The sequence below is a fragment of the Pristis pectinata genome, chromosome 3 (genome assembly GCF_009764475.1).
Source record: "Pristis pectinata isolate sPriPec2 chromosome 3, sPriPec2.1.pri, whole genome shotgun sequence".
Lineage (NCBI taxonomy): Eukaryota > Metazoa > Chordata > Chondrichthyes > Rhinopristiformes > Pristidae > Pristis > Pristis pectinata.
Window position 1 is genome coordinate 127,079,223 of NC_067407.1, and position 24,983 is coordinate 127,104,205.

The 24,983-nt window shown below is 39.4% G+C and overlaps 1 protein-coding gene across 1 annotated transcript in view; it reads left to right on the forward strand.

Annotated features, from left to right (window-relative positions):
- birc6 (baculoviral IAP repeat containing 6) overlaps positions 1–24,983 on the forward strand; it is a 229,007-nt gene that overhangs the window by 83,562 nt on the left and 120,462 nt on the right. Inside the window, exons 36-47 of the mRNA XM_052011344.1 lie at positions 10,381–10,564; positions 11,727–11,885; positions 12,069–12,194; positions 12,873–13,064; positions 13,157–13,273; positions 14,647–14,792; positions 14,877–15,003; positions 15,196–15,306; positions 17,878–18,011; positions 19,407–19,534; positions 21,967–22,529; positions 23,686–23,861. Coding sequence (XP_051867304.1) covers positions 10,381–10,564; positions 11,727–11,885; positions 12,069–12,194; positions 12,873–13,064; positions 13,157–13,273; positions 14,647–14,792; positions 14,877–15,003; positions 15,196–15,306; positions 17,878–18,011; positions 19,407–19,534; positions 21,967–22,529; positions 23,686–23,861 — 2,163 coding nt within the window. The remainder of the gene's footprint in view (positions 1–10,380; positions 10,565–11,726; positions 11,886–12,068; positions 12,195–12,872; positions 13,065–13,156; positions 13,274–14,646; positions 14,793–14,876; positions 15,004–15,195; positions 15,307–17,877; positions 18,012–19,406; positions 19,535–21,966; positions 22,530–23,685; positions 23,862–24,983) is intronic.

Consider the following 24,983-nt stretch of genomic DNA (forward strand, 5'->3'; position numbering starts at 1 on the left):
ATCCTTCTTCACATTCTTTTTACATGCTGCATGTACTTATACACTAAATGCACCAACCTCTGACCTATTGTTTGGGTTCCCATTCCCCTGCCGAACTAGTTTAAACCCTCCCCAACAGCTCTAGCAAACCTGCCCCCAAGAATATTGGTCCCCCTCCAGTTCAGGTGTAATCTGTCCCTTTTGTACAGGTCATGCCTTTCCCAGAAGAGATCTCAATGATCATCGAATCTGAAACCCTACCCCCTGTACCAACTCCTCATCCAAGCATTCATCTGCCAAATCAACCTATTCTTACTGGCATGTGGCACAGGCAGCAATCCAGAGATTACTACCCCTGCGGTCCTGCTTTTCAGCTTCCTACCTAACTCCCTATATTCCCTCTTCAAGACCTCATCTCTTTTCCTACCTATGTCATTGGTACCAATATGTCGCATGACCTCTGGCTGTTCGCCCTCCCCCTTCAGAATGCTGTGGACCTGATCCGAGACATCCTTGACCCTGGCACCCGAAAGGCAACATACCATCTGGGAGTCTCTTTCACGTCCACAGAATCTCCTGTCTGCCCTCCTTACTGTTGAATCCCCTATCACTACCGTTTTCCCCTTCTCTCCCTTCCCTTCTGCGCCACACAACCAGGCTCAGTGCCAGAGACCTGGTCACTGTGGCTTTCCCGTGGTAGGTTGTATCCCCCGTGGACATGGAGAGGATATTTCCAGTAGTGGGAGAGTCTAGGACCAGAGGGCACAGCCTCAGAAAGGAAGGACGTCCCTCTAGAAACAAGATGAGGAGAAATTTATTTATCTGGATGGTGGTGAATCTGTGGAATTCATTGCCACAGACGGCTGTGGAGGCCAAGTCATTGCGTATATTTAAAGCAGAGATTGATAGGTTCAATTAGTAAGGGCATCAAAAGTTGCTAGGAGAATGGGGTTGAGAGAGAGAAATAAACCAGCCATGATTGAATGGCGGAGCAGACGATGGGCCAAATGGCCTAATTCTGCTCCTATGTCTTATGGTCTTATGCTCAATGCTTAAATCTTCATCTTGGTTAAACCTACACTTGGCTACCCTTAACACAGTGCCATTGTTCATGTAGTAAAGTGAAGACATGAGACTGTAGATACTGGTATCTGGAGCATCAAACAATCTGCTGGAGGAACTCAAGTGGGCTGAGCAGCATCTGTGGGGTGGGGGAGGGGTGGAGGTGGGGGAAGGAATTGTCAATGCTTTGGGTTGAAGTCCTGCATTAGGACTGAGGGGAGGTTGCCAGTATAAAGAGGAGAGGGGGAGTGGTGAGATGGGAGCCCAAGGTGATTGGTGGACTGAGAATGGGTGAAAGATGACGGGCAGGTTGCACTGGGAAGAGGGGGATGGTGTTGGAAGATAGTGGTAGGTGGATGATAGATGGAGATGGACAAAAAGAGAGAAGTACAGAGGCAGATAGAGCAAGCTGGGGGAAGGGGAGGATGAAGGTGGAGACAGTTGCGTGGAGGGTGATAAGCAAGAACACAAAGGGCTACTAGTGCCTGAATCTGGTAAATAAAAGGAATGATAAGTAACCTCACCCCTAAAGGTTCCCAATTATCACCTCCTTATCAGATTCCAGCACTGGTAGCCCTTTGTGTTCCTGCTTATCACCCTCCAGCAGCTGTCTCCAACCTTCAGACTCCCCTCTCCCCCCCACTTCAGTCCATCTGCAAGTTATGAGATGAAGCAGTAGCCAGCAAGAGCAAGTTTAAAGTTTAGTAATCAGGATAGCCAGGGGCACACTGAAGGGAAGGAAAGGAATACTCAGTTAAACTGCATTTATTTCAATGCATGAGGGTTAATGGGTAAGGCGGACGAACTCAGAGCATGGATTGGCTCTGAGGAGTGGGATGTTATAGCTGTAACTGAAACATGGCTGAGAGAAGAGCAGGACTGGCAGCTCAATGTTCCAGGATACAGATGCTTCAGGCATGACAGAGGTACAGGTAAGTGAGGAGAGGGTGTTGCCTTTTTGATAAGGGAGGAAATAACAGCAGTGCTCAGAGGATATTCTAGGGGGATCGTCCAATGAGGCCATATTGGGTAGAACTTAGAAACAAGGGGAGGATCTATTAGGGCTGTATTATAGGCCCCCCACCCCCCCCTCCACTGGTCATTAGGAACTTGAGGAGCAGGTGTGTAGAGGAATTGCTCATAATTGTAAGAATAATAGAGTTGTATTAGTGGGAGATTTAATTTCCCCAGTATTGACTGGGCCACCCAGAGTGTTAAGGGCCCAGATGGGGTGGAATTTGTGAAATGTGTCCAGGAAAAGTCTCCTGAGTCTATATATTGAGGGCCCTACTCGGGAGGGTATAATACTGGACCTTCTCTGAGGCAGGGCAAGCAACTGAAGTGGCAGTCAGGGTGCACTTCGGCTCCAGTGACCATATTCTATTAAAGATGGTGATGGAAAAGGATAGGACAGGTCCAGAGGTTAGGGTCCTAAACTGGAGTAGGGCTAATTTTGGGGGAATTAGGCAGGATCTAGCAGAAGTTGATTGGGTGAGTTTGTTTGATGGGAACTGAAAGAATACCAAGTGGGAGGCTTTTAAGAGTGTGATATCTAGAGTCCAGGAGCAGCATGTTCCTGTTAGGGTCAATGGTAAACCTGGCAAGTTTAAGGAACCTTGGCTGATGAGAGAGATTGAGGCTCTGGTCAAGAAAAAGAAGGAAGCATACATTGGTCTGGGAGGTTGGAGATGAGTAAATCCCTCGATCATAATAGAAGAAAATTAAGAGAACATTTGAGGGAAATCAGGAGGGCATGAAATGGTATGAGGTGGACGGATCTGGCAGGCAAGGTTAAGGAAAATCTCGAGGTTCCACAGCTATAATGAGAGTAAAAGGGTGGCTACAGAGAGAGAATATCCCTTTATAGATTAGCAAGGCTGCCTATGTCTCAAGCTGCAGGAGATAAGTGGGATTTTTAATGAATAGTTTTCCTCTGTGGTTACTGAGGAGAAAATCATGGTTGCTCAAGAAATAAGGGAAACCAGTGAGATATTTTGGAGGACATTCATATTACCAAGGAGGAGGTATTTGCGGCCTTGCAGCGCATTAAGGTGGATAAATCCCCAGGTCCTGACCGAGTGCATCCTCAGATTTTGTGGAAGGCAAGAGAAGAAGCCACTAGTAAAGTTCCTGAAGACTGAAAGGTGGCCATTGTTGTTCTGTTGTTTAAGAAGGGTAGCAAGGACAAGCCAGGGAACTACAGGCCGGTCAGCCTGACATCAGTGGTGGGGAAGTTACTGGAGGGAAGTCTGAGGGACAGGATCTGCCAGCATTTGGATAGATGGAGTCTGATTAGGAGGAGTCAGCATGGCTTTGTGCATGGAGAGTTGTGCTTGACGAACCTTTGAGAGTTCTTTTGAAGAGGTAACCAAAAATGTAGATGAAAGTAGGGCAGTGGGTGTTGTCTATTTGGACTTTAGCAGGATGGGACTTCTATTATGAACTGTAGGGCACTAGGGAGTGTAATGAAACATGGGACCTAGGAGTACAAGTGCATAGTTCGTTTGAAAGCGGTATCACAGGTAGACAGTGTGGTGAAAAAGGGTGTTTAACATGCTGGCCTTCAGTCAGGGCACTGAGTATAGGAGTTGGGGCATTATGTTGCAGTTGTGTAAGTCGTTGGTGAGGCTGCACTTGGAGCACTATGTACAGTTATAGGAAAGACTTGGTGAAACTGGGAAGAATGCAGAAAAGATTTATGAGAATGTTGCCTGGACTAGAGGGCCTGAGTTATAGGGAGAGGGGTTGGCCAGGCTAGGTCTTTATTCCATAGAGCATAGGAGAATGAGGGGTGACATTATAGAAATGTTTAAAATTATGAAAGGCATAGATTGGATGGTAACAGTCTTTTCTCCAGGGTGGGGGCGTCCAAAACTAGTGGGCATAGACTTAATGTGAGAGGGGAAAGATTTAAAAAGGACCTGAGGGGCAACTTTTTCACCCAGAAGGTGGTGTATACAGAGTATGGAATAAGCTGCCAGAGGAAATGGTTGAGGCAGGTGCAATAGTATCACTTAAGAAGCAGTTGGATAGGTACATGGAGGGGCAGGGCTTAGAAGGATATGGTCTGGAATTGGGACTAGCTAGGTGGGCAGCATGGTCAGCATGGACTTATTAGACTGAAGGGCCTGCATCCGTGCTGTATTGCTTGCTCTCCCCTCCCTTTGTCTTTCTGCCTCCAACCAGCTGTCACTGTCTCTGAACTTCACCCTTCTCCCCTCCCCTACCTGGTACAACCTGCCCGACACCTTTCACCCCTCCTCAGTCCACCAATCACCTCGGGCTCCCGTCTCACCCCTCTCCCTCTCTTTTACTAGCCACCTCTCCTTTTCACTCTCGGTCCTGAAGCAAGGTTTCGACCCGAAACGTTGAAAATTCCTTTCTCCCCCACAGCAGCTGCTTGACCCTCTCAGTTCCTCTAGCAGATTGTTTATTGCTTGTATGGTAAAGTAGATGTTCAAAAATTAAAACATTTGATGGAGATAAAGAAATCAGTTACAGCACAGGAGAATTTGTCTCATCACGTGACATCTCTCTGAAAGGGTTATTTAATCCCATTCTTTGACACTTCATATTTTTCTTTTTGTGATGTTTGCTCTTTCCCTCCTGGTGGTCCTCTATCTCTTAAACCTCTCATTTTTTTGACTCTGGTTTTAATGTATGCCCTCCAGTCGTCAATTCATGGACCAATGGGAATTTTTCCCCCTGGCAAATCCCTGTAATTTTTACCATTTCTTTGGGGCTTGTAACTTTTTTCTGTATTGATCACCTGATTTTCTCATCTTCTATAGCTTTTAAAGTTCTGTAATTGAGCATTGCTAGTTGTAGTTCAAATTATGAAATAAATACCATACTTAAGTATACCAGATGTTGACTGTAGGAACAGCTGTTAACTTTTATTATAAAAGCCTAAAAATGAGAAGAAGTGGAAATCTGTGTAATTCATACAAAATGGCAAGGGTAATCTGATCCTTTTATGGGTAAATTTAAGGATATTGTTTCCACAGTGCTTTTCCTGGCACTTGAAGTTGGTGGATTAAGTTTAGGCTAATTGATGTCTTAGAAATGGTACTGGGATCATAATGCATCAGTTTTCTGAAATCCTTTCATGAGCATGTTCTGTTGGTGGAGAACGGGAGAGCAGTGGGGAAATACAAAGCACAATTGGATTCCCTGAGGTACTGCTCAAATGAGTGGGCAAAAAAATGCAGAGCAACAAAAATCAGGCTATTTTTGGAGAAAGTAATCTTTTATTTATTTGAAGGTCTCCCTCTAGGAATGGGACAAGATTTGAGTGGGAGGGGCTACAAATCTAAAATGTTATCTTTACACAATTCTAAGAATAATTAAAGTTTAATGGCAAGCTTTTGTGAGAATGATTCAAATAACATCCTCAATTATATTGAAATTCTGTGGCAACTGATAGACCAGAACGTGTTTGCTGGCAGGGTAGAGTCCAGGGCAGAGTGCAATGTAATCCTCTCATGCAGTTGGGCTAGAACAACCCCACCCATGAAACTGCTGGAAAAAATATCCAACTGCTGGTTTAGCCATGCTCCAGGCTCTGTTGCAGGTCAAAAGTGTGAAGGGCTTTCATTGCTTATGATGTTTTGTGCACATTCAGAAACTGTTTAAATAAAAATCAATGAGACAATTTAAATTGAAGGATGATTTTTTTTAAACAAAAAGCACAAACAATTAAAAAGATGTATTACATAATATTACTTTGTAAAAATTGACAATTAGGTTATTCTGATCATTGTTCCTTGCAACCACCACCTCTTCAAATGAATGGGTTACTTATCTTGATGCCATGGTCCAAACTGGTGCGGGTCTGTGCAGATTTCACAGTTTAACTACTTGGAACACTGCAGAAAATTTATGCTCCACTCCTTGATCTCATGGAGGCTAACATTGCATAGCTAGTGAAGATCAGCCAGCAAGCTGGAGATTTGCGCATTCATGGGGGAATCCTGATATAAGATATAGGAGCAGAATTAGGCCATTATGCCCATTGAGTCTACTCTGCTATTCAATCGTGGATGATTTTTTTTCTTTCAACCCCATTCTCTTGCCTTCTCTCTGTAACCCTTAACCCCCTTACCAATCAAGAACCTATTAATTTGTGGCTTAAATAAACCTAATGGTTTGGCCTCCACAGCCCTCTGTGGCAATGAATTTCACAGATGAACCACCCTCTGGCTGCAGAAATTCTTCCTCATCTCAATTCTAAAGGGACATCCCTTTATTCTGAGGCTGTGCCCTCGGATCCTGGACTCTCCTACTAATGGAAACATCCTCTCCATGTTCACTCTATCCAGGCCTTTCAGTAATATGGTGGCACTTGCCCTGAGAAATGCCGGCATTTCCTTGCAAGTTTCAGATCAATGTAATTTTTCTAAAAAAAAATATATACTTTTTTAGTAGTGCCAAATATGTTCTGTTTTTCAGAGAACTGTCAGAGTTTCCTTTTTTGGAAAAAAAAACCTTAGTGTAAAACTGATAGTAGAACAATGAGAAAACTGAAGTATTTTAACTACAGAGAGATGTGGATTTTCGGCTTAACGCTGTCACTTGTAAATCCAATTCAGATGCCAACATTTTTTTTTATGCATGAACTATTATTTGGTTACCTGCTACGAAAACTAAGGAAATAATTAGTACTCTGATCCCATTTGCCCTTTTTGCATTTCTTCCAATCTGGCTTGAAATTTATTTAACAGTACTTTGATCTTGCTGCTGCTTGGAACACTTTGCAAGTATTCGTATTTTTCTGTCAAGTTTAAATATTGGGATAAAAATAAATGGCTACATTTACTCGTCATCCCAATTTCTGCAGCCTCTTATTATTCCATTTATCATTGTCCAAACATTTTTCCTAATGTTAATGCAAGGTAAACTGTGGAATTTGATTACCAAAAGAATTTTTAAAAAACATGACATGGATTTGTTGCTGGAGGTTGAAGTTGTGATGCATTAGTGTGCCACAAATGTTGCTTGATCAGTCTATGCTTGAATGCTGAGATAAACTTGCTGGAGGTGGGCACAGATTGCTTTGTTATGAGTCAGGAGCCATTTCAGCATGGCAAAACACCCTTCGGTCAAATGAGTGCTTCTTTGCTCTAATACTACACTAATCCCATTTTATTCCCTTTTCATTACTTGGAATGAATTGAAGTAAATTTAGCTTTGTATATTTATCATTAAATTTCTGATTGTATGGTGGGACAATGGTTATTAATGGAGCAGCTTTAGAAAGTGTTGTTCTGTGTTCATAGCAACATTGTGATCAGGGTGAAATCAATCTTAAATACTTATGTTAACATTACTGAATTGAAACTGAGGGTGTTTAAATTATCTCATTATTAGTGTTGCAAAGTTGAAAAATCATGGTGTAAAAAGTGTCTGGTCTAAGTATCTGATGTGCTGAAAATCTACATTCAAATGCTGTTTAACAGTGCAACTTTGTGGATGAAGGTACTTTTTGTTTAACATTTGTTCTTCATTTAAGTTTTCTGATCCTGGCCAGAGTAGGTGTATGCATCAGTACTCCTCTCCTACAGAAAAATAACCTGGAGTTCCAGGTTGACTCTGTGGTTAAGAAGGCTTATGGTGTATTGTCCTTCATCAATTGGGGAATTGAATTTAGGAGCCGAGAGGTATTGTTTGCAGCTATATAGGTCCCTGGTCAGACCTCAGTTGGAGTATTGTGCTCAGTTCTGGTCGCCTCACTACAGGAAAGATGTGGAAGCCGTAGAGAGGGTACAGAGGAGATTTACAAGGATGCTGCCTGGAATGCCGGAGCACGCCTTATGAAAGCAGGCTGAGGGAACTCGGCCTTTTCTCCTTGGAGAGACGGAGGATGAGGGGGGACCTGATAGAGGTGTGTAAGATGATGAGAGGTATTGATCGGGTAGATAGTCAGAGGCTTTTCCCCAGGGCTGAAATGGTGGCCACAAGAGGACATAGGTTTAAGGTGCTGGGGAGTAGATGTAGAGGAGATGTCAGGGGTAAGTTTTTTACTCGGAGAGTGGTGAGTGCGTGGAATGGGCTGCCGGAAACGGTGGTGGAGGCGGATACGATAGGGTCTTTCAAGAGACTGTTAGATAGGTACGTGGAGCTGAAGAAAATAAGAGGGCTATGGGTAAGCCTAGTAATTTTTAGGGTAGGAACATATTTGGCACAGCTTTTTGGGCCGAAGGGCCTGAATTGTGCTGTAGTTTTTCTATGCTTCTATGTAGTTCGTGCAAGGCTTTTTGTTTTGACCCTTATAAATTTGTGCAAGTGCAAATCTGTGTTATTTAGGCACTTGTGGAAAAACAAAGCAAGGTCTGTATAGAAGTGTAAATGATAGATGAATCGGAGGAAATTGCACAAAATAATTTCCAACCTCTTAACCATTTGACTGTTGTAGTGCTATTTAACAGATTTTTACCCTTGTATCTAGCCAGAGCGACAATGGCTAACACAAGGGGACATAATTGTAAGGTGATTGGCGGAAGGTATAAGGGGGATGTCAGGGGTAAGTTTTTTTTACACAGAGTGGTGGGTGCGTGGAACGCACTGCCAGCAGAGGTTGTGGGGGCAGATACATTAGGGACCTTTAAGAGACTCTTAAATAGACACATGAATGATAGAAAAATAGGGGGCTATGTGGAAGGGAAGGGTTAGATAGATCTTAAAGCAGGATAAAATGTCGGCACAGCATTGTGGGCCGAAAGGCCTGTAGTGTGCTGTAGTGTTCTATGTTCTAATATCCAGATCAGCCATGATCTTATTGAATGGTGGAGCAGGCTCGATGGGCCAGATGGCCTACTACTGCTCCTATTTCCGTATGTTCTTATAGTCATAGAGTGATACAGCATAGAAACAGGCTCCTCAGCACACAATGTCTGTGCTAACTATCATGCCTGTCAATACTAACCCCACTTATCTAAATTAATTACGTTTCTCTCAACGCCCTGCAAATTCAATACCTGTCCAGATGCTTCTTGGATGTTGTTACTGTTCTTGCCTCCACCACTACCTCTGGCAGTTCATTCTAGATACCAGCTACTGTGTGTGAAAAATTTACCCCTCGGATTCCCTTTCAGCCTCCTCCCTCTCCCCTTAAACCAATGCCCTCTAGTTTTAGATACCCCCATCATGGGAGACAGACACTGGCAATCTACCTTATCTGTGCCTCTCATAATTTTATATACCTCCTACCATGTCACTTCTCAGCCTCCTTTCCTTCAGGGAAAACAGACCTAGCTCTTGATAGGCATGCTAGTGTAGCGGTTAGTGTAACGCCATTACAGCGCCAGTGACCCGAGTTCAATTCCGGCCGCCGTCTGTAAGGAGTTTGTATGTTCTCCCCGTGTCTCCGTGGGTTTCCTCCAGGTGCTCTGGTTTCCTCCCACATTCGAAAGACATATGGGTTAGGAAGTTGTGGGCATGCTATGTTGGCACTGGAAGTGTGGCGACACTTGTGGGCTGCCCCCAGAACACACTATGCAAAAGATGCATTTCACCGTGTGTTTCGATGTACATAAAGATATCTTATAAATCAAGCCTCCATTCCAGGCAACATCTTTGTGCATCTTCTTTGCGCCCTTTCCAGTTTAATCACATCCTGTAGTGATCAGAACTGCATGTAGTACTTCAGGTGTGCCTGACAAACTGTAATGTGACATCCCAAATCATATACCCAAATGTTCACTTTTTTTTTCAAACTTAAGTATTTTGGTTTTGTTTAGTTATCATTCAGCTATGGTTAATGACTAAACTATCCTGTCAGTGTCAAAATTCTACAATTATATTTGGTATTTCTTTTAAGGTCTGAGATTTCCAAATAAAATGGTATGCTATTTAAGAGGGGCAAAGCATTGCTTTAAAAGTCATTTAGCTCATCATGCCTATTGTTATTCAGTAAGATGACCAATCTGTGACCTAATTCCTTATACTTTCTTTTATCCCTTACTGTTTAACAGCTTTTTATTAACAGTAACAATTGAAATAGTATCTCCTGCCACTTTCTGAAAATAGTACTACATGTCTGCAATCCTTTGTAAATATAGTATTTTCTTGCCACGATAGAAAGATTCTGCTCTAATTTTGAGCTGATAGACTCCCCAACGTGTGAAAATAGAACAAATAAAGAACTTGGTTGCAAATGTGCTGTTTTTGAGACAACTGTAATTTTAAATGTTTATTTTATTTTCTTGATTTAATGTTGGACATGGAAAATGTAAGTAAGGTAATGTATTTACTATCTGTATTTTGACTGGTGTGCATACTGGGGACTTTGCAGTAGTCATTAAAAGTGGAAACAAATGAACCTCTGAACTTTCTTGGCAGGTTCTGGCACGTATTGCAAATGCTACAAGGCCAACAATTCATCTTTGTGAAATAGTTAATGAGCAGCAACTTGAAAGACTTCTGCTTCTGCTGGTAGGAACAGACTTCAACAGGGGAGATATCTCCTGGGGTGGAGCATGGGCACAATATTCTTTGACCTGCATGATTCAAGATATCTTGGCAGGTAGGAAGCAAGGAAAATTATATCATAAGTGTTTCTTCCTCAAAAACGATTTATTTTGTCTGATAAGTTTTCAAACATTGCATAAAGTCTTCTTGTGAATGTGCATGAACTGTCTATTCACACACTCACTTTTTTTTCTTGCACATAACACTTGTTTTCTTATAGAAGGTTAGCAATGTTTACTATGTCCTTATCAGAATTGTAAGATTTGCTTTCTCCAAACTTGCCCAATGGGGGGAAAGAAAAAATTGCCTGGTCATTTATGCTCCCTTTCAATTTTAATTTACAAAAAAGGGTTCACTCCTCGCTCATGATTATGGCTTTTTTCCTTCACTCTATCATCATTTTTTTCCTCCACATGCATCTTTCTTCTCTCTACTGCTCTGAAGTCCCTCATAAATAGACTGTAGCTAATGCGCAAGTGGAATTGAAAGTAAACATATTGGCTTGGTAATGGTATTGCTTGCATGGCAAGAATCATATGTGGGATAAAGGACACATAATTAAAATATTCTTCCTTTTCCTCCTATCCAGTCTGCTTGCACTCTGCCCCCACCTGCCTGGTAGCTTATTCTCTCTGGCATGTCCATCACCTCCCCTTTAATTCTTTTGTCACTTTCCTATACTAAGGGGTAACTTGCTGTAGTTATTAATCTACCAGCATATCTGGGATATAGGAGGAAATTGGAGCACCTGCTAGACACCATTATGATCACAAACTCCATACAAGCAGTATCTGAGATCAGGCTCAAATCAAGGTCCCTGAATCTGTGAGACTCCTGTGCCATTGAGCCAACCAAACACCTATCATTTTCTATAAATGAATATGTTAGTGAATTATTTCAATATCTCCTGATTACTAATGCTGTAGGTGTAATGGTAAACTGATGTGATCTTATGCTATTTTAAATGACTTTTATTGGAAGTATGCACCAGGTCGATCAATAAGTGTCAACCATTATTAAAGTTGATCAACTTCTTGTGAACTTGCTTTTTCAAATTTTATGTCATTTGATTTGATTTATTTCTTGTTTCTCAAATTTCAGTCCATGTTTTTCAGCTTTTGTGTTGATTTTTGTGTCGTTTGTGCGTGAATAGTATGTATTTCATTATTTCTGTGTAAAAGCTTTAACCTTCTACAACTGGCTTAAACTTGAAACAGGTGAACTGTTGTCACCGGTAGTTGTGGACACTATGGAAGAAGGAGCAGTGGGTGAAGATGTAGGAGCATCAGTTACTGACTCTGATGATTCCCTGCCACAACCACCTGTAATTCCACTTGTGGAATCTATAGATGAACCTTTAACCCCAGATATTACAGGTGAGTGATTTATAAGGACAAATTGTCCTTTTTAATTCATTTTAAAGAACAAATTGTACTGTCAGTTTTTATAAATCTAAAACAAAAGCACAGCCTTAAAATTGCCTGGTTGAGTGTATTGGTCCATTTCCATACATTAGTTAACATACTTGGCAATGTTAAAGCTGTTTTCATCGTCCAAAGGTGCTCCATCTGCATCATCTTTGGAAAAAGATAAAGACAAAGACTTTGACATGCTACAAGACCTCATGGATGTTGATATTGGTCCCCTAGATGTTGACTTTGATGAAGATCCCCTTGCTGCAAAGTGTTCAAGGTATTGTACCCAGAATTAAATTTCATCTTTGCATGCAAAACTAATTTTTGGTTATTATTGGTGGACTGGGCTTTCATTGTGTTGCCTTGGGCAGTGTAGAATTTTATAACCCTAATCTGTCCTTCTGCTTTTTCCCCTCTTATCCCTACCATTTTTCTTGTAAATTATCAATAGCCGGTGTAAGATTTTAAACGTGAGTCAGTCATACACTTATGCACAGGAAATAGAAATTTATGCTAAATCTGGAGTGTCTGAAAAGAGAAGTTACTTGGCCGTATAGTGACTCTAAAATTGATCAACAGTGCTTTGTGTCATTCCAGACTCTTTGTTCTTATGCATTCATTCCCTGATTTATCCATCTTTTGCTTAGATTTGGTTTTGGTTTAGGAATATGTATGTTAGATTTGATAAATGCACACTTCAGTTGTGCTTGGGGAGCCCAAGGCAACATAATTTAAACGGTTGTGTAAATAACTTAAGGAACAGGTTAAGCGCAACTCGGGTGATTTTCATTTGGGCTGTTTCAGGACAGTGGGTTTGTTTTATTTTAGTCTTCACCTGTTGGATTCCTGTAACTATACATATAATGCTTTAAATTTAAACCTTTGTGTATAATGCTATCACTATGAGCATAATGTTAGTAATAGTAGAATGGTCATTAAATAGATTAGTGTTATTATTCAACATTTTATTTTTTTATTCACAAAAGCCTATTAGCAGTACTTGGTATGATTATTGGGGTACGGACTATGGCACTTACAGTTACAATCCTTATATTGGTGGCGTTGGAATTCAGATGCCAAAACCACCACCTGCCAGTGAGAAGAATGGATCTCAAAGTATATCTGTTTCCGTATCACAAGGTTTGTATGTTTACTTATTTCTCTTTGCATTTTGATACTGCAAGTTAATAGTTAAAAACAGACAACATGGATTTGTTTTTGTTGCAATGCAGCACTGGATGCTCGTCTGGAGGTTGGTCTGGAGCAGCAAGCTGAGCTTATGTTGAAGATGATGGCTACATTGGAAGCTGATTCCATTCTTCAGGCTCTCACTAATACATCACCCACAGGTAGTTAGATGGAGGGGTACTCAAATCACTAGAACAAAGTGTTAAATAATAGGAATGTAAGAAAAGAAGTTAGCCTGATCCATCATTTAGTTACTGCTCTAAATTTTATTTTAACTGCATTATTGCATATTCTGCAACATGCCTGCCTTATAAAAATAAAGGCAATTCAGGCTTTGAAATTTTAAATTCACCTTGGATTTGGGAGAGAATTATGACTTCCACTACCCTTTTGTGAAGAAGGGTTTCCTGAAAGCACTTGAACCTGCCTAAATGTTTGCCTTTTGCATCCTCACATTCTAGTTATCTTGACTCCTGCAGATTTTAAAACCTCAGTCTAATATATGAACAGTGACTTTTTTTTAGAAATTTAGGGCAGATTAATGCCCCAAGTGGAATGGCTTTGTGGTGTGCACTAAATATTGCCACTGTTTAGGGATGAAGTTATTAGTTTGACTCTGAATGTGATTATGGAGCGGGAGTCTGGATTCATGCTGTATATTACTGCCTGTTTGGTTCTAATACACTTGGAATCAAGTCAGAAACTGACTCTTGTATCATGATGATACTTCTATGATGCTCTGTATTGGAAGTTGCATTGCATCAGTGAAAACAAGCCAATACAACTTCAGTCTTAAAGTACGAGTGATAATTGCCCCTTCAGGTGGAGAGCTTTTCATGAAGCATTCAGGATGATCAATGCACTTGTGTTACCAGATTGTTGATTGGGTAAGCTATTATGGAGCTTGCTGTATTTTGTAAATAACTCTATTTTGGAGTACATTTCAGCCAAGTATTGGTTTATTATTGTCACTTGTACCGAGATACAGTGGAAAAACTTGTCTTGCATACTGTTCGTACAGATCAATTCATTACACAGTGCAGATACATGTGCATTGAGGTAGTACAAGTAAAAACAATAACAAGAGTACATAGTAAAGTGTCACAGCTACAGGGAAGTGCATTGCAAGTAGACAATAAGGTGCAAGGTCATAAACAAGTGATATGAGATAGATAGCAACATGAGTGACTATGTAACTCTGGACATGCTAAACTCCCCAAATACAAAATTCTTCTTAGAAAGCTATATCTGGCTTGTTTAGTTCTCCGGAATACAGAATACTAAGACAAATAACAGCTTGCTATTGAGTTGTAAATTTCTTAGTGGTAAAATTGTAGTCTGCATTCAATGCAGTAATTGCCGATCTGCATTGATACTCTGCCCAGTAATATGCATGAGAGTGTAAAGATATATTTTCTAATGTATTTTACCAGCTGCAGAGAATTGAGGACTGCATTGAGTTTTAAGAAGTGTGCCAATCGTAAAACAAAACAGTGAAAATCCCTTTTTGCTTAATTCTTTTAATTACTTTTAGTATCTCAGCCTCCTCCTGGAACTGATGACTTCTTGTTGAGAGGATTGCATTCATCTAATCAGCTGATTGTGCCACCACCATCAATTCCAATGCTAAGTGCATGCTTCAACAAACTCTTTTCTATGCTACAAGTTCATCACGTTCAGGTATAAAATACAAATTATATCACTTGTTTTAGTCTGCAATTCTTCTTTTCCTCCTTTTTAATGCAGTTTTTAATTTTATTTCAGTTGGAATCATTACTGCAGTTATGGCTTACATTGAGCATGAATGCTTGTTCTGTTGGGAATGAAGATGCTGGAGCTGATGCTTTTTTATTTAATGCAAGCAGAGTGCCAACAATCCCTTTAAATCAAGGTGAGCCACTTCTTACAAAATCAGAGGCAGTTTCCTTTATTTTTTTCGATAATATGCTAAAAGATTGGTAAATTCTGTTTGAATAACCAAGGGTTTAAAAAGGCATTGCTTTTACTGCTGGAATCGCATACATCTGCATACTACAAATTTTGAATGCATTTCTGAAACTATTTCTTTTCATTTAAATGGCAGCTTCAATATCCAGCCTCTTAACTGTGTTGGCTTGGTACCCAAACACTTCCCTGCGGACTTGGTGTCTTGTGTTGCATAGTCTTACTCTTATGACAAATATGCAATTGAATGGTAAGTGCACTTTGATGTTGGCATTTCTCTTATGTCCTCTGTAAAATTCATAACTCATAAATTTCATTTCCATGGATAATGAAGTATAGTTCAGTTTACTACTCCTTTCAAGCTTTCCTGAATCAAATGAAAAGGACCCTCCAGCTTTATATTTTGTCTTGGCCAATTTTCAAGTTATAATTTGCTTTCCTTTCTACAGTGGCTATTGCATTTGTGGAAGATTTGTTTAAGTTGCTTTTAGAAAAAGAATAAAGACCAGTGGGGTAGTTAAAGTTACTGTCCTGAAAAAAGACTTAAAAGACTAGTGTTGAGAAGTTCCATGGTGACCTAATGGAAGCCTGAAGTCAGGAAGGATTGCAATGAGGCTAAGTGTAATATCTGCCAAATCATACTTAGTTTAACCTAGCTTGAGAGAGTTGCTTGTGACAACAACAACAACAACCCACAATGGTTCCATGTACGTTGGTTATAAGCACAGCATATTTATCATCAGCACAACAGATGAACTCTTATCCAGTGCAAAGAAACAATACTTAACAAAGACGATAGTCTCAAAGGCTTGTCTTTTGCATGATTAGGACCTGGGCCTCTGTATATCCTTCCTGTGTCCTTTTGATGACTACAGGTTCTGTTTATTCTTCTCTTTCCCTCCCAAGGCCCCCCCCCCCCCATACCCTGTACCTTGATCTTATCTGCTAACTACACATTCCCAGTGCTACCTTACCACTATTCCTATCAAAAATACATCTTATGTTTCATTTATTACGCGCCCTATCCACTTATGTGCAGATTGAGCCATTATTTATCAGTCTTGTTTACTGAGCTACTCCTTGAATGGTACACTTGCCCTATTGGTTTGGAATTCTGTGACAACTGTCGCTTACTTCAGTGTCATAGCCCTTTGGATGTTACAACCTCTCTTTTGTTCTCTCTGTTAATCCATGTTCTGGCTCTGCTTCTTTAAGATACCATACTTTGTTAGCATGTTCCTGGTAGATTATTGTAAATTGTTCTGTTCCAGCTGAAATGTACATTTCAAACAGCACATCACAGTCCCATCGTCTAAATTAGTGTTCTGGATTTTGCTTCCTGCAAACTTTAAACATATCTCTATTTCTGCACACTCTTTGCAGTCAGCAACATTCCTGACGTAAATGACCGTGCTTTGCTTTGCGACCTTACTCTATTGTAAAATAGAATACATGTTGTATTTTGTTTAACGACCTCAATGTTGGTCCATCACAGCAAAAAATATTAAAACACTAAGACACATTGGAAGCATTTCAAAATAGACATACATTTGAAATATTTTACTAATTGTTTAAGCTACCTTTTACAAAGATTAGTTGCACTGTTGAGCAGAATGGTAAGAAGAAGATAGACATTTAACATCATTACAAATAGGATTTTAGAATCAGTGAAAACAAAATTTCAACTGTCACTTGAGAAAGAGGAATATTAAAACGAAATGGAGCAAATCACTTGAGTAAATATGCTGGAATAAAGGATCTGTTGAATGATGAAATTCTGATTCTGTTATAACAAATGTTGTAGTTGCTGCTTTCCAAAATAAGTTTGTTAATTTAGTGTTATATTTAATAACTAAATTTGGCATGAACCAGTTCTTTTAATTTCTTTTGCCTCAACTGGAAAATAAAATTGGCAAGAAATAGTTGTATACCTACCAGGTGAAATGACATTTTTAGATAATTAGTCATTCAGTGGTGGAATATCCATCAAATTTTAATTCTTAAGCCAGTTAGTGTCTGCCAGTTTTTAATATGATGATAGAATCATGACCTCTGCTTGTATGATTATTAATTTTTTTTAAAATTGGTACAAAAATGAATAATAATAAACTGAGTAAATTGAAAGAGGTTAAGGCAAGGAGATGACTGTTTCTGATGAATCGATCAATTTAAAAGCCAACTTTCCAATCTTCTGATCAGGTGTTTCCTTTGGTTTTCAATTCTGTGCGGGGGGGGGGGAATGAAAAGGAAGTGTGAGAGATGGTAACAAAGAATGCATGCAAGTTTAATGTTGGCAGTAGGGGCAACATGCAGAAACTAAGAGCATGTTGGAAATGTGGTAGATTGCATGTTTAACATGTGGGGTGGGGAGGAATGTTAAAAATTTGGCAGGGGGTTGATCTTAATTTTTTGTGTTTAATAGTGTATTTGTAAGATGCAGTTTACTTAAATTTAATGTTCTCCCAGTTGTGATGAGAATTTTTAAAGTTTTACAATAGGAACATGAACTTGCATTAGTCGAGGGTTTTAATTGTTGGTTTTATCTTGCCAGTCAGTGTGATCCATAGGTATATTAGGTAGCTTGTTAACTTTCCTTTTTGGCTTAAGAGAATGGACTTAAGAATAGATTTGAGTTTGTAAACTTTAAATTTACACATTTAGCTGAATAGCCTGCTATCTTGCTAGATTGGCATTGAAATTTTACAGCATTTCATTAGATGTAATTGTCCTTGCATTTGTTGTACATGTATTAGATTAATATGCTTATCTATTTTTTTTAAGGACATCAGCAGCTTCATTGTTGACTGAATTTCTGTTTCAGTTGCTCCAAGTAATAGTATTGTATTGCAAGAAAACACAGCACATGTGATGGTGTCAGATCCAAACATGATTCACGTATTAGTGAGGTTCTTCTCTGGAACTAGTCCTCATGGCACTTGTCAACACAGTCCACAGGTAAAACATAGTGGCTTTGTAAAAGGATCTGAATTTCAGTGCATTGTTCCCATTTTCATTTTATTTTGTTTCTGCTGTGTTTGAAGATGTAGCTCTATTTATTCAGTATTGTTGAAATTTTGGCTATCTGTCTCGTGTTCTCTTTTGCATTCTAACTTTGGTTCATTTACAATGGGGTTTTTTTCTGGTGGAAAAACAAATCTTTGGCCTAGCCAAATGATCTGCTTCCTGACTCTCATGCTATTCTGAAATTGTCTGCTTAGGAGATATAAGAAACTAATTTGGGAATAACTTGCCTACTTGATGTTTTCGTAGAGCATCATGGTGTGAAGAGTTTATAATCCAAAACTGAACACCCATAACCACTATTTGTTTCATTGTTTGTGAGCTGATGTTGATTGTATGAATGGAAGACTGTGTTCATAGTTTGAACAATCATTTGTCTAGGTGAACTCACCAAGGCCAGGGCAAGCCCTTCAATCTTTTGTGGGTTTTACTTTCGTTATCTACTGTTACAATAAAAAAAATGTAAATACTGCTTGGCTTTGAGTTGAGCATTAGGAATTAGTGGTATCACCAAAATGGTACTGTTGTAGCTTTCAGGGCTGAAAACAATTGATTCATCTAGTAAAGTAAGAAGGAAAGTGTTCCTGGGTCTATGTTAAAGTCCATTTGATTTCTTGGGGAGGTATAGAAATTTTTAATAACCTACTGAAGGTTATGTCCATCATGCCTTTTACTTAAATTCCCAGAGGGCAAGCTAGGCACTTTCCTTTACAGTCTGTACTCTAACTCATCCAGTTGTTTGATATTTTCCTCTTGTGTGTTTAAAGATCCCTGGGTTCACTCCTCAAAAAAAAAATCCTATGGTCTATGGTTGCCACAGTTGCAGAAAGCCAATAAATGGTTTTCTAGGTTTTCTTAAGTTTGTGACTACAAGATATTATTTGACAATTTCTTTTACAGCCAAGATGAATATAACTCACTTTTCTGACCTACTTACAAAAATTAAGCTCCACTTCTTTTCCGAAATTGGTGTGTTTACTTGACCTTGTGGAGTTGTACAGTTTTTCCACAAGCTCATCAGCGCAGCTCAAGTGAACTGCTACACTTTTGACAGCAAAAACTTGTTTTTGCAACCTCTCACGCAGTGGTCATGTCAGAATATGTATTGGTAACTCCTGCAGTAGATGTGGGCAGTGTAGATCCTGTCTGTGCAAATTAAGTGCTCAAACTTTACTCTGCATGTTGTGCAATTGGAATGCATCTGGGAGATAATAGTATTCCAAAAACACATTCAATTCATTTTGCATGCACAGCTTTGGGATTTAAGAATTATATTTTCAAATCTCAAATTTCGATTACAGAAAAGATTAACTTTTTTTTACATTTCAGGTTGGACCAACAGCAACTCAAGCCATGCAAGAGTTTCTCACTCGACTCCAAGTGCACCTCTCCTCAACCAACCCTCAGGTTTTCAGTGAATTCCTGTTAAAGCTTATACATATACTTTCAACTGAAAGGTAACTCAAAAATTTCAAAGAGTTGTAATGAAATGGATTCAATACTAGATGCAAGTGCCCATTTTTTTTAAAGAAAGATATATTTTCCTATTGTGGTTGAAATTTAAACAAGCAAAAAGAAAAGTGCAGTTTATATCATGTTCACAATTTGAGCATAAACCAAAACATAATACAAGACATTAAGTGCTTCTTATAATAAAATGTGAGCCCTTGTTAAGATGTAGGAAAAAAGCAAAATAAATCTATTGCAAGGATGTTGCAGTAATACTGTTAAACACATCTAGGGAAAATCTGTGTCATGGATTTTATAAATTTTCACCTTCAAATTTTCAGCTACCCTTTAAATAGTGCCCAAGGATTGACAAATGGATGGCCTGCTAGGATCTAGATTTGTTGTCTTAATTGAAAGATAGCACCTTTGACGATGCAGTGTTCTTGTAATACTATACTAGATAATTAGCCTAGTTTGTGTTGCTACCAAGTTGAGACTTGAATTGTAACAAATTCATTTTTGTTTTTAATGACTTAAATCAGAAAGCAGCAAATTTGCATTTATCAATTGACTTGAAATATTTCCTATTGAACTGTGGTGGAGTAATTTTGTGTAATGCAAACTGCAAGCAGTTTATTATGATTTCTAAAGCATTATTTACACCATACTTTGTATGCATGTGGTGCTTCGTTCCTGGCTGCTCAGCATTTGTTCCCCATTTGTTGCTACTGCAGGATCTTGAAGGGGGGGGGGAAGCAAAGCAATGAGACAGTCATTCCAAGCTGAGAGTGAAAAGGGTCTGATTATGGTTTAACTGTTAATGTATTGTTTAACGTGGGTTAGCATTGCCCTGTCTTAAGTGTAACTTCACTTTTGTTGTTCAAAAGGGAGCTGTTCTGAATTTCACCACCCGGTGAAACACATCAGCTAAACTGGGCAATGATGATACAGACTCTGGCTTAGAAGGACAAAGAATAACATTTGGAATATTGGAAGCAGGTTAAAGAGGAGGCTGAGTGATATTAATTTAGTAATATGAATCCTTAAATGATTGGATGGTACTTATTTGTCTGCTGCTTCATCTCTTATGAAGCCAAGAAAGGACAAACTTGCATTTGTATGTTAATATATCAGCATGCGTTATTCCAGAGTGCACTACAGCCATCACATCTTTAATGTCACTACTCTGTTGTTGCCGAGCAGGGTCTTATCAAAAGCACTGAGATAGTACAGCAAATGTATTCATGTACAAAAGCAAAATGCTAGAAATATTTTTTTTAGAAAAAGAATGAAAATTCTGGAAATACTCAGCATATGAGTATTTAAGTGGAGAGATAATCAAAGTTAATTATTCAAGTCATTGTCCTTTCATTGTAAGATCGTTAATCTGAAACTTCTCTCTTCACAAATGCATTTATGTGGTGCCTTTAACATAGTAAAATATCTCGGTGTTTCACAGAAGAATTTGACCCTAAACTGTATTTGGACAGGAAGGAGGAAAGTCATGAGAGGCATAGAGGAGAGAAAGCTACAGACACGTAAAGATTTGGGGAGAGAAATTCTAGATTTTGAGGCCCCAGTGGCTGATGACTTATCTGATATTGGTGGAGTGAAACATAACAGGCCTATATGGAGGACCAAAGAGATCCTGCAGAGTATCAGGGCTAAGGAGGTGACAAGATGTAAAGGAGTAGTGAATTGGCTTAGGTGTGTCAAAAGCCAGAGGGCATGAGTTTAAATGTAATCGGTAGAAGGATTAGAGATGAGATGAGGAAAATGGTTTTAACGTAAATGATGGCAGGAGTCGGAAAGTCAGTGAAGGGGCAGATCTCATAACATTTTGTAAAGTTGATATGTGCTTGAGGAGCCATGGTCTCCAGGGCCACAGACGTTGGTCCGGAAGGTCAGATAAAATTGTATTGCTCTCTTTTGATTGACCCAGACATGATGAGCCAAAAGGCCTTCACCTGTGTCATCAATTTTCTATGTATCTACAACATTGGCTGTGGGATAAATGCTTGTGCAAATACGTTGCTGTTTGAATAATGCTGCAGGATTTTGCAAATCCACCTGAATAGGCACATGGAACCTATCCTTTCATAGCTGATTTGAAATGTGACAGATGCTGCACAGTTGGAACCAAGTATCAGCCAAGATTAAGTACTGAATGCTCAGGAGTAAGTAGGCCCTTGAGGAGTGCTCAGTATTTATAATTACAAAATATTTAAAGAAAATTTTAAGCTGCAGGTGCCATGTTGGGAAAATGGACATAATTCATGAGAAAGCATATTATATGTTCTCCACTTGATTTTAATAATTGATCTGTTGCAGTAATGAATGTCTGTTGCATGTGATTATGTAATTAAAACATTGGTTGATAATATGGGGTTAAATTTCAATTGTGTAAAATTTTAAATTGTATAATTTATTTAAACTCTAGAGGCCCATTCCAAACAGGGCAAGGACCACTGGATGCGCAGGTAAAACTCCTGGAATTTACCCTGGAACAAAACTTTGAGTCAGTTTCTGTCAGTGCAATCTCTGCAGTCATTGAATCAGTGACATTCCTAGTGCATCATTACATCACCTGCTCCGACAAAGTTATATCCCGAAGTGGCTCCGACAGTTCAGTTGGCGCTCGTGCGTGTTTCGGTGGATTGTTTGCAAATATCATCCGCCCAGGTGATGCAAAGGCAGTTTGTGGGGAGACCACAAGGGACCAACTCATGTTTGATTTACTGAAGCTGGTGAACATTTTGGTTCAGTTGCCCCTTTCAAGTAACCGAGAGTACAGTGCCAGAATGCCAGTTGGCAGCAGCGCCTCGGATAGTGTGTCTGATGAAGAGAAGGTCTCCAGCAGTAAAGATGGAAATGCAAGCACTTCCTTTACACAAGCTGCAACAACCTGCATTGCTGATTTGGTACTGGGAAATCAACAAATCATGAGTCAGATTCTTTCGGCTTTGGGTCAGTGCAATAGCAATGCTATGGCAATGATAATAGGTAGGTACTTGCATGTTTTGCTTAAATGTTTTTATGAAGTCTCTGTTCAGTTCGCCTAACTTAGTAAAAAGCAGTTAATGATCTCGCAGTTTTGGGTGCAGAAGAGCTGAAAACTGCGAATTGAATTGAAATGAAGTAAAGGCAGTTGACTCAAATAGTGGCATGGGCACGTGGAATTTGGTGTTCATGTATGTGTGATGTATTTTTAAACTGTTTTGCTTATTGGGTGATATGTAAAGCAGTTAAGTCACGAATATAAACTGAAGGCATCATCTCAGATGGGTGTGGTAGATTTTAATCAAGTCCTCTCAAGAATACAGAAGTAGAATGTAGTGGTAAATCTGAATAAAGCATTAGTACTCCTCCCCACAATTAGAAAGACTTTGTAGCACAATGTTTCCTGGATATAACCTAAAGTAAGGGTATACAAGTATGAAATTTCAGCTGTTTAGAACAGAGATTATTGGGTGACCAAAACAAATTGTTGGAATTAATGACGACCCAAAATTTTGTTTCGGATGAGGTTGAAACAAAATATCGATTTACGTTCCACAGGAGATGGAAACTCCTCAGTGGTTGATTTATCTAGAATGAGGGAAGGGAGATATAAGATCAGAGCAATGAAAGTTAGGACAATTGGAAAATTTTATTTTTACACAGGGATGTTTGGCTGCTAAATGCTTAACAGAAGTTAAAATGAGTAGAAGAGGATGTTAGTATTTAAAAAATAGGTGAAATGGATGGTGGAATGAAAGGAGATGAAGGGATGGGGCGAGTGCATGGGATTAAGACCACAGGAGATAAATACAAGCATTGAATCACCTGTTGCTGTGTTATATATTACGGTGTAATTCCATCTGAAACCCAGAGTTTCTTGCCTTAAGTTCAGCCAAATTATAGCTATTTGGAAATGGAAACAGGATTTCAATTTTGGAAGACATTTTTCTAACTTTTATTTAGTTTTGTTCTACTTTATAAATGTCAGTTAACTTGCATATTTTTATACTTTAAGTATCTTAAAAACCTAAATGGAGTTTAGTTGCACAAAATTATCAGTTTTTAGAAATAAAAATATTTTAATATTTGCACCATATCTACACATTCAGTTATGGAAGCCAATATACAATGTTCATTGTGGCTTTGATTTCCCAATCAGGTGCAAGTGGATTACATCTTACTAAGCACGAGAACTTCCACAGTGGATTAGATGCAATTTCAGTTGGTGATGGTCTCTTCAGCATTCTGACTACACTTAGCAAAAAATCCACCTCAGTACAGGTTATGCTGCAGCCAATTCTTACATACATGGCCTGTGGGTACATGGGAAGACAGGTAATTGAAGCTCTGAAGTTGTTATTGGATACCTTGTTTGTAGTATTCATCAAATGTTATGCTGGCTCATGCTCATATTCAGTGGGGTACTCCATTGCTGCACCCCATTACTGAAGGACCTGACCTCAGCCAGATTTTGCATCAGTCGGTTTGGAGAACTGTGGGCCCAAATCCATGATTAAACACCTCCTAATGGGATAGGTTGCCTTAAAATGCTGTTCCATCAAGCTGCTTGGTCATGCTTTGGACAACTACTGTTCAAAATCAGGCGTGTGATTTCCTGGTTGAAGGAAGGGAAAAAAATCCACAACAATATTAATAATATCAATGAAAATGAATCGTAGTTAAAGTTTTGGCTTTTGGCTCAGGAAGGGAATGAATCTGACTGAATACAAAGACCCTTCGGCCATTTCTTCCACTCCGAAAACTTCCAAATATCAGATGTTGCTGAGTGTGTAAAACTAGTCTCTGAAGTTCTGGGTTCAGGTCCTATTCTAGAGACTTGAATAGAAAAATCTTGGCTAATACTGCAAGGCATTTAGAGAAAGATATGTCTTTTGTTGAGGTACCATCTCACCTCTCAGGAAGACACACCAGTTCGTGTGGTATCATTTTGAAGAATAGCAGCTGTCTTGGAATCTATTTAACCATTGATCATTAAAAACATAGAAAAACAACAGAATCAGGTTTATTATCACTGACATATGTTGTAAAATTTGTTGTTTTGTGGTAGCAGTACAGTGCAAGACAAAAAAAATTACTACAAGTTACAAAAATAGTGCAAAAGAGGAATAACGAGGTAGTGTTCATGGACTGTTCAGAAATCTGATGATGGGTTTCTGATGATGGAGGGGAAGAAGCTGTTCCTGAAACATTGAGTGTGGGTCTTCAGGCTCCTGTACCTCCTCCCCGATGGTAGTAACATGAAGAGGGCATGTCCCATTTGGTGACGGTCCTTAATGATGGATGCCACAAGAGATTCTGCAGGTGCTGGAATCTGGAGCAACACACACAAAAAGTGCTGGAGGAACTCAGCACATCAGGCAGCATCTATGGAGGGAAACAAACAGTTTGTTTCATGTCGAGACCCTTCATCAGGACCCATCATCAAGTCCTGATGAA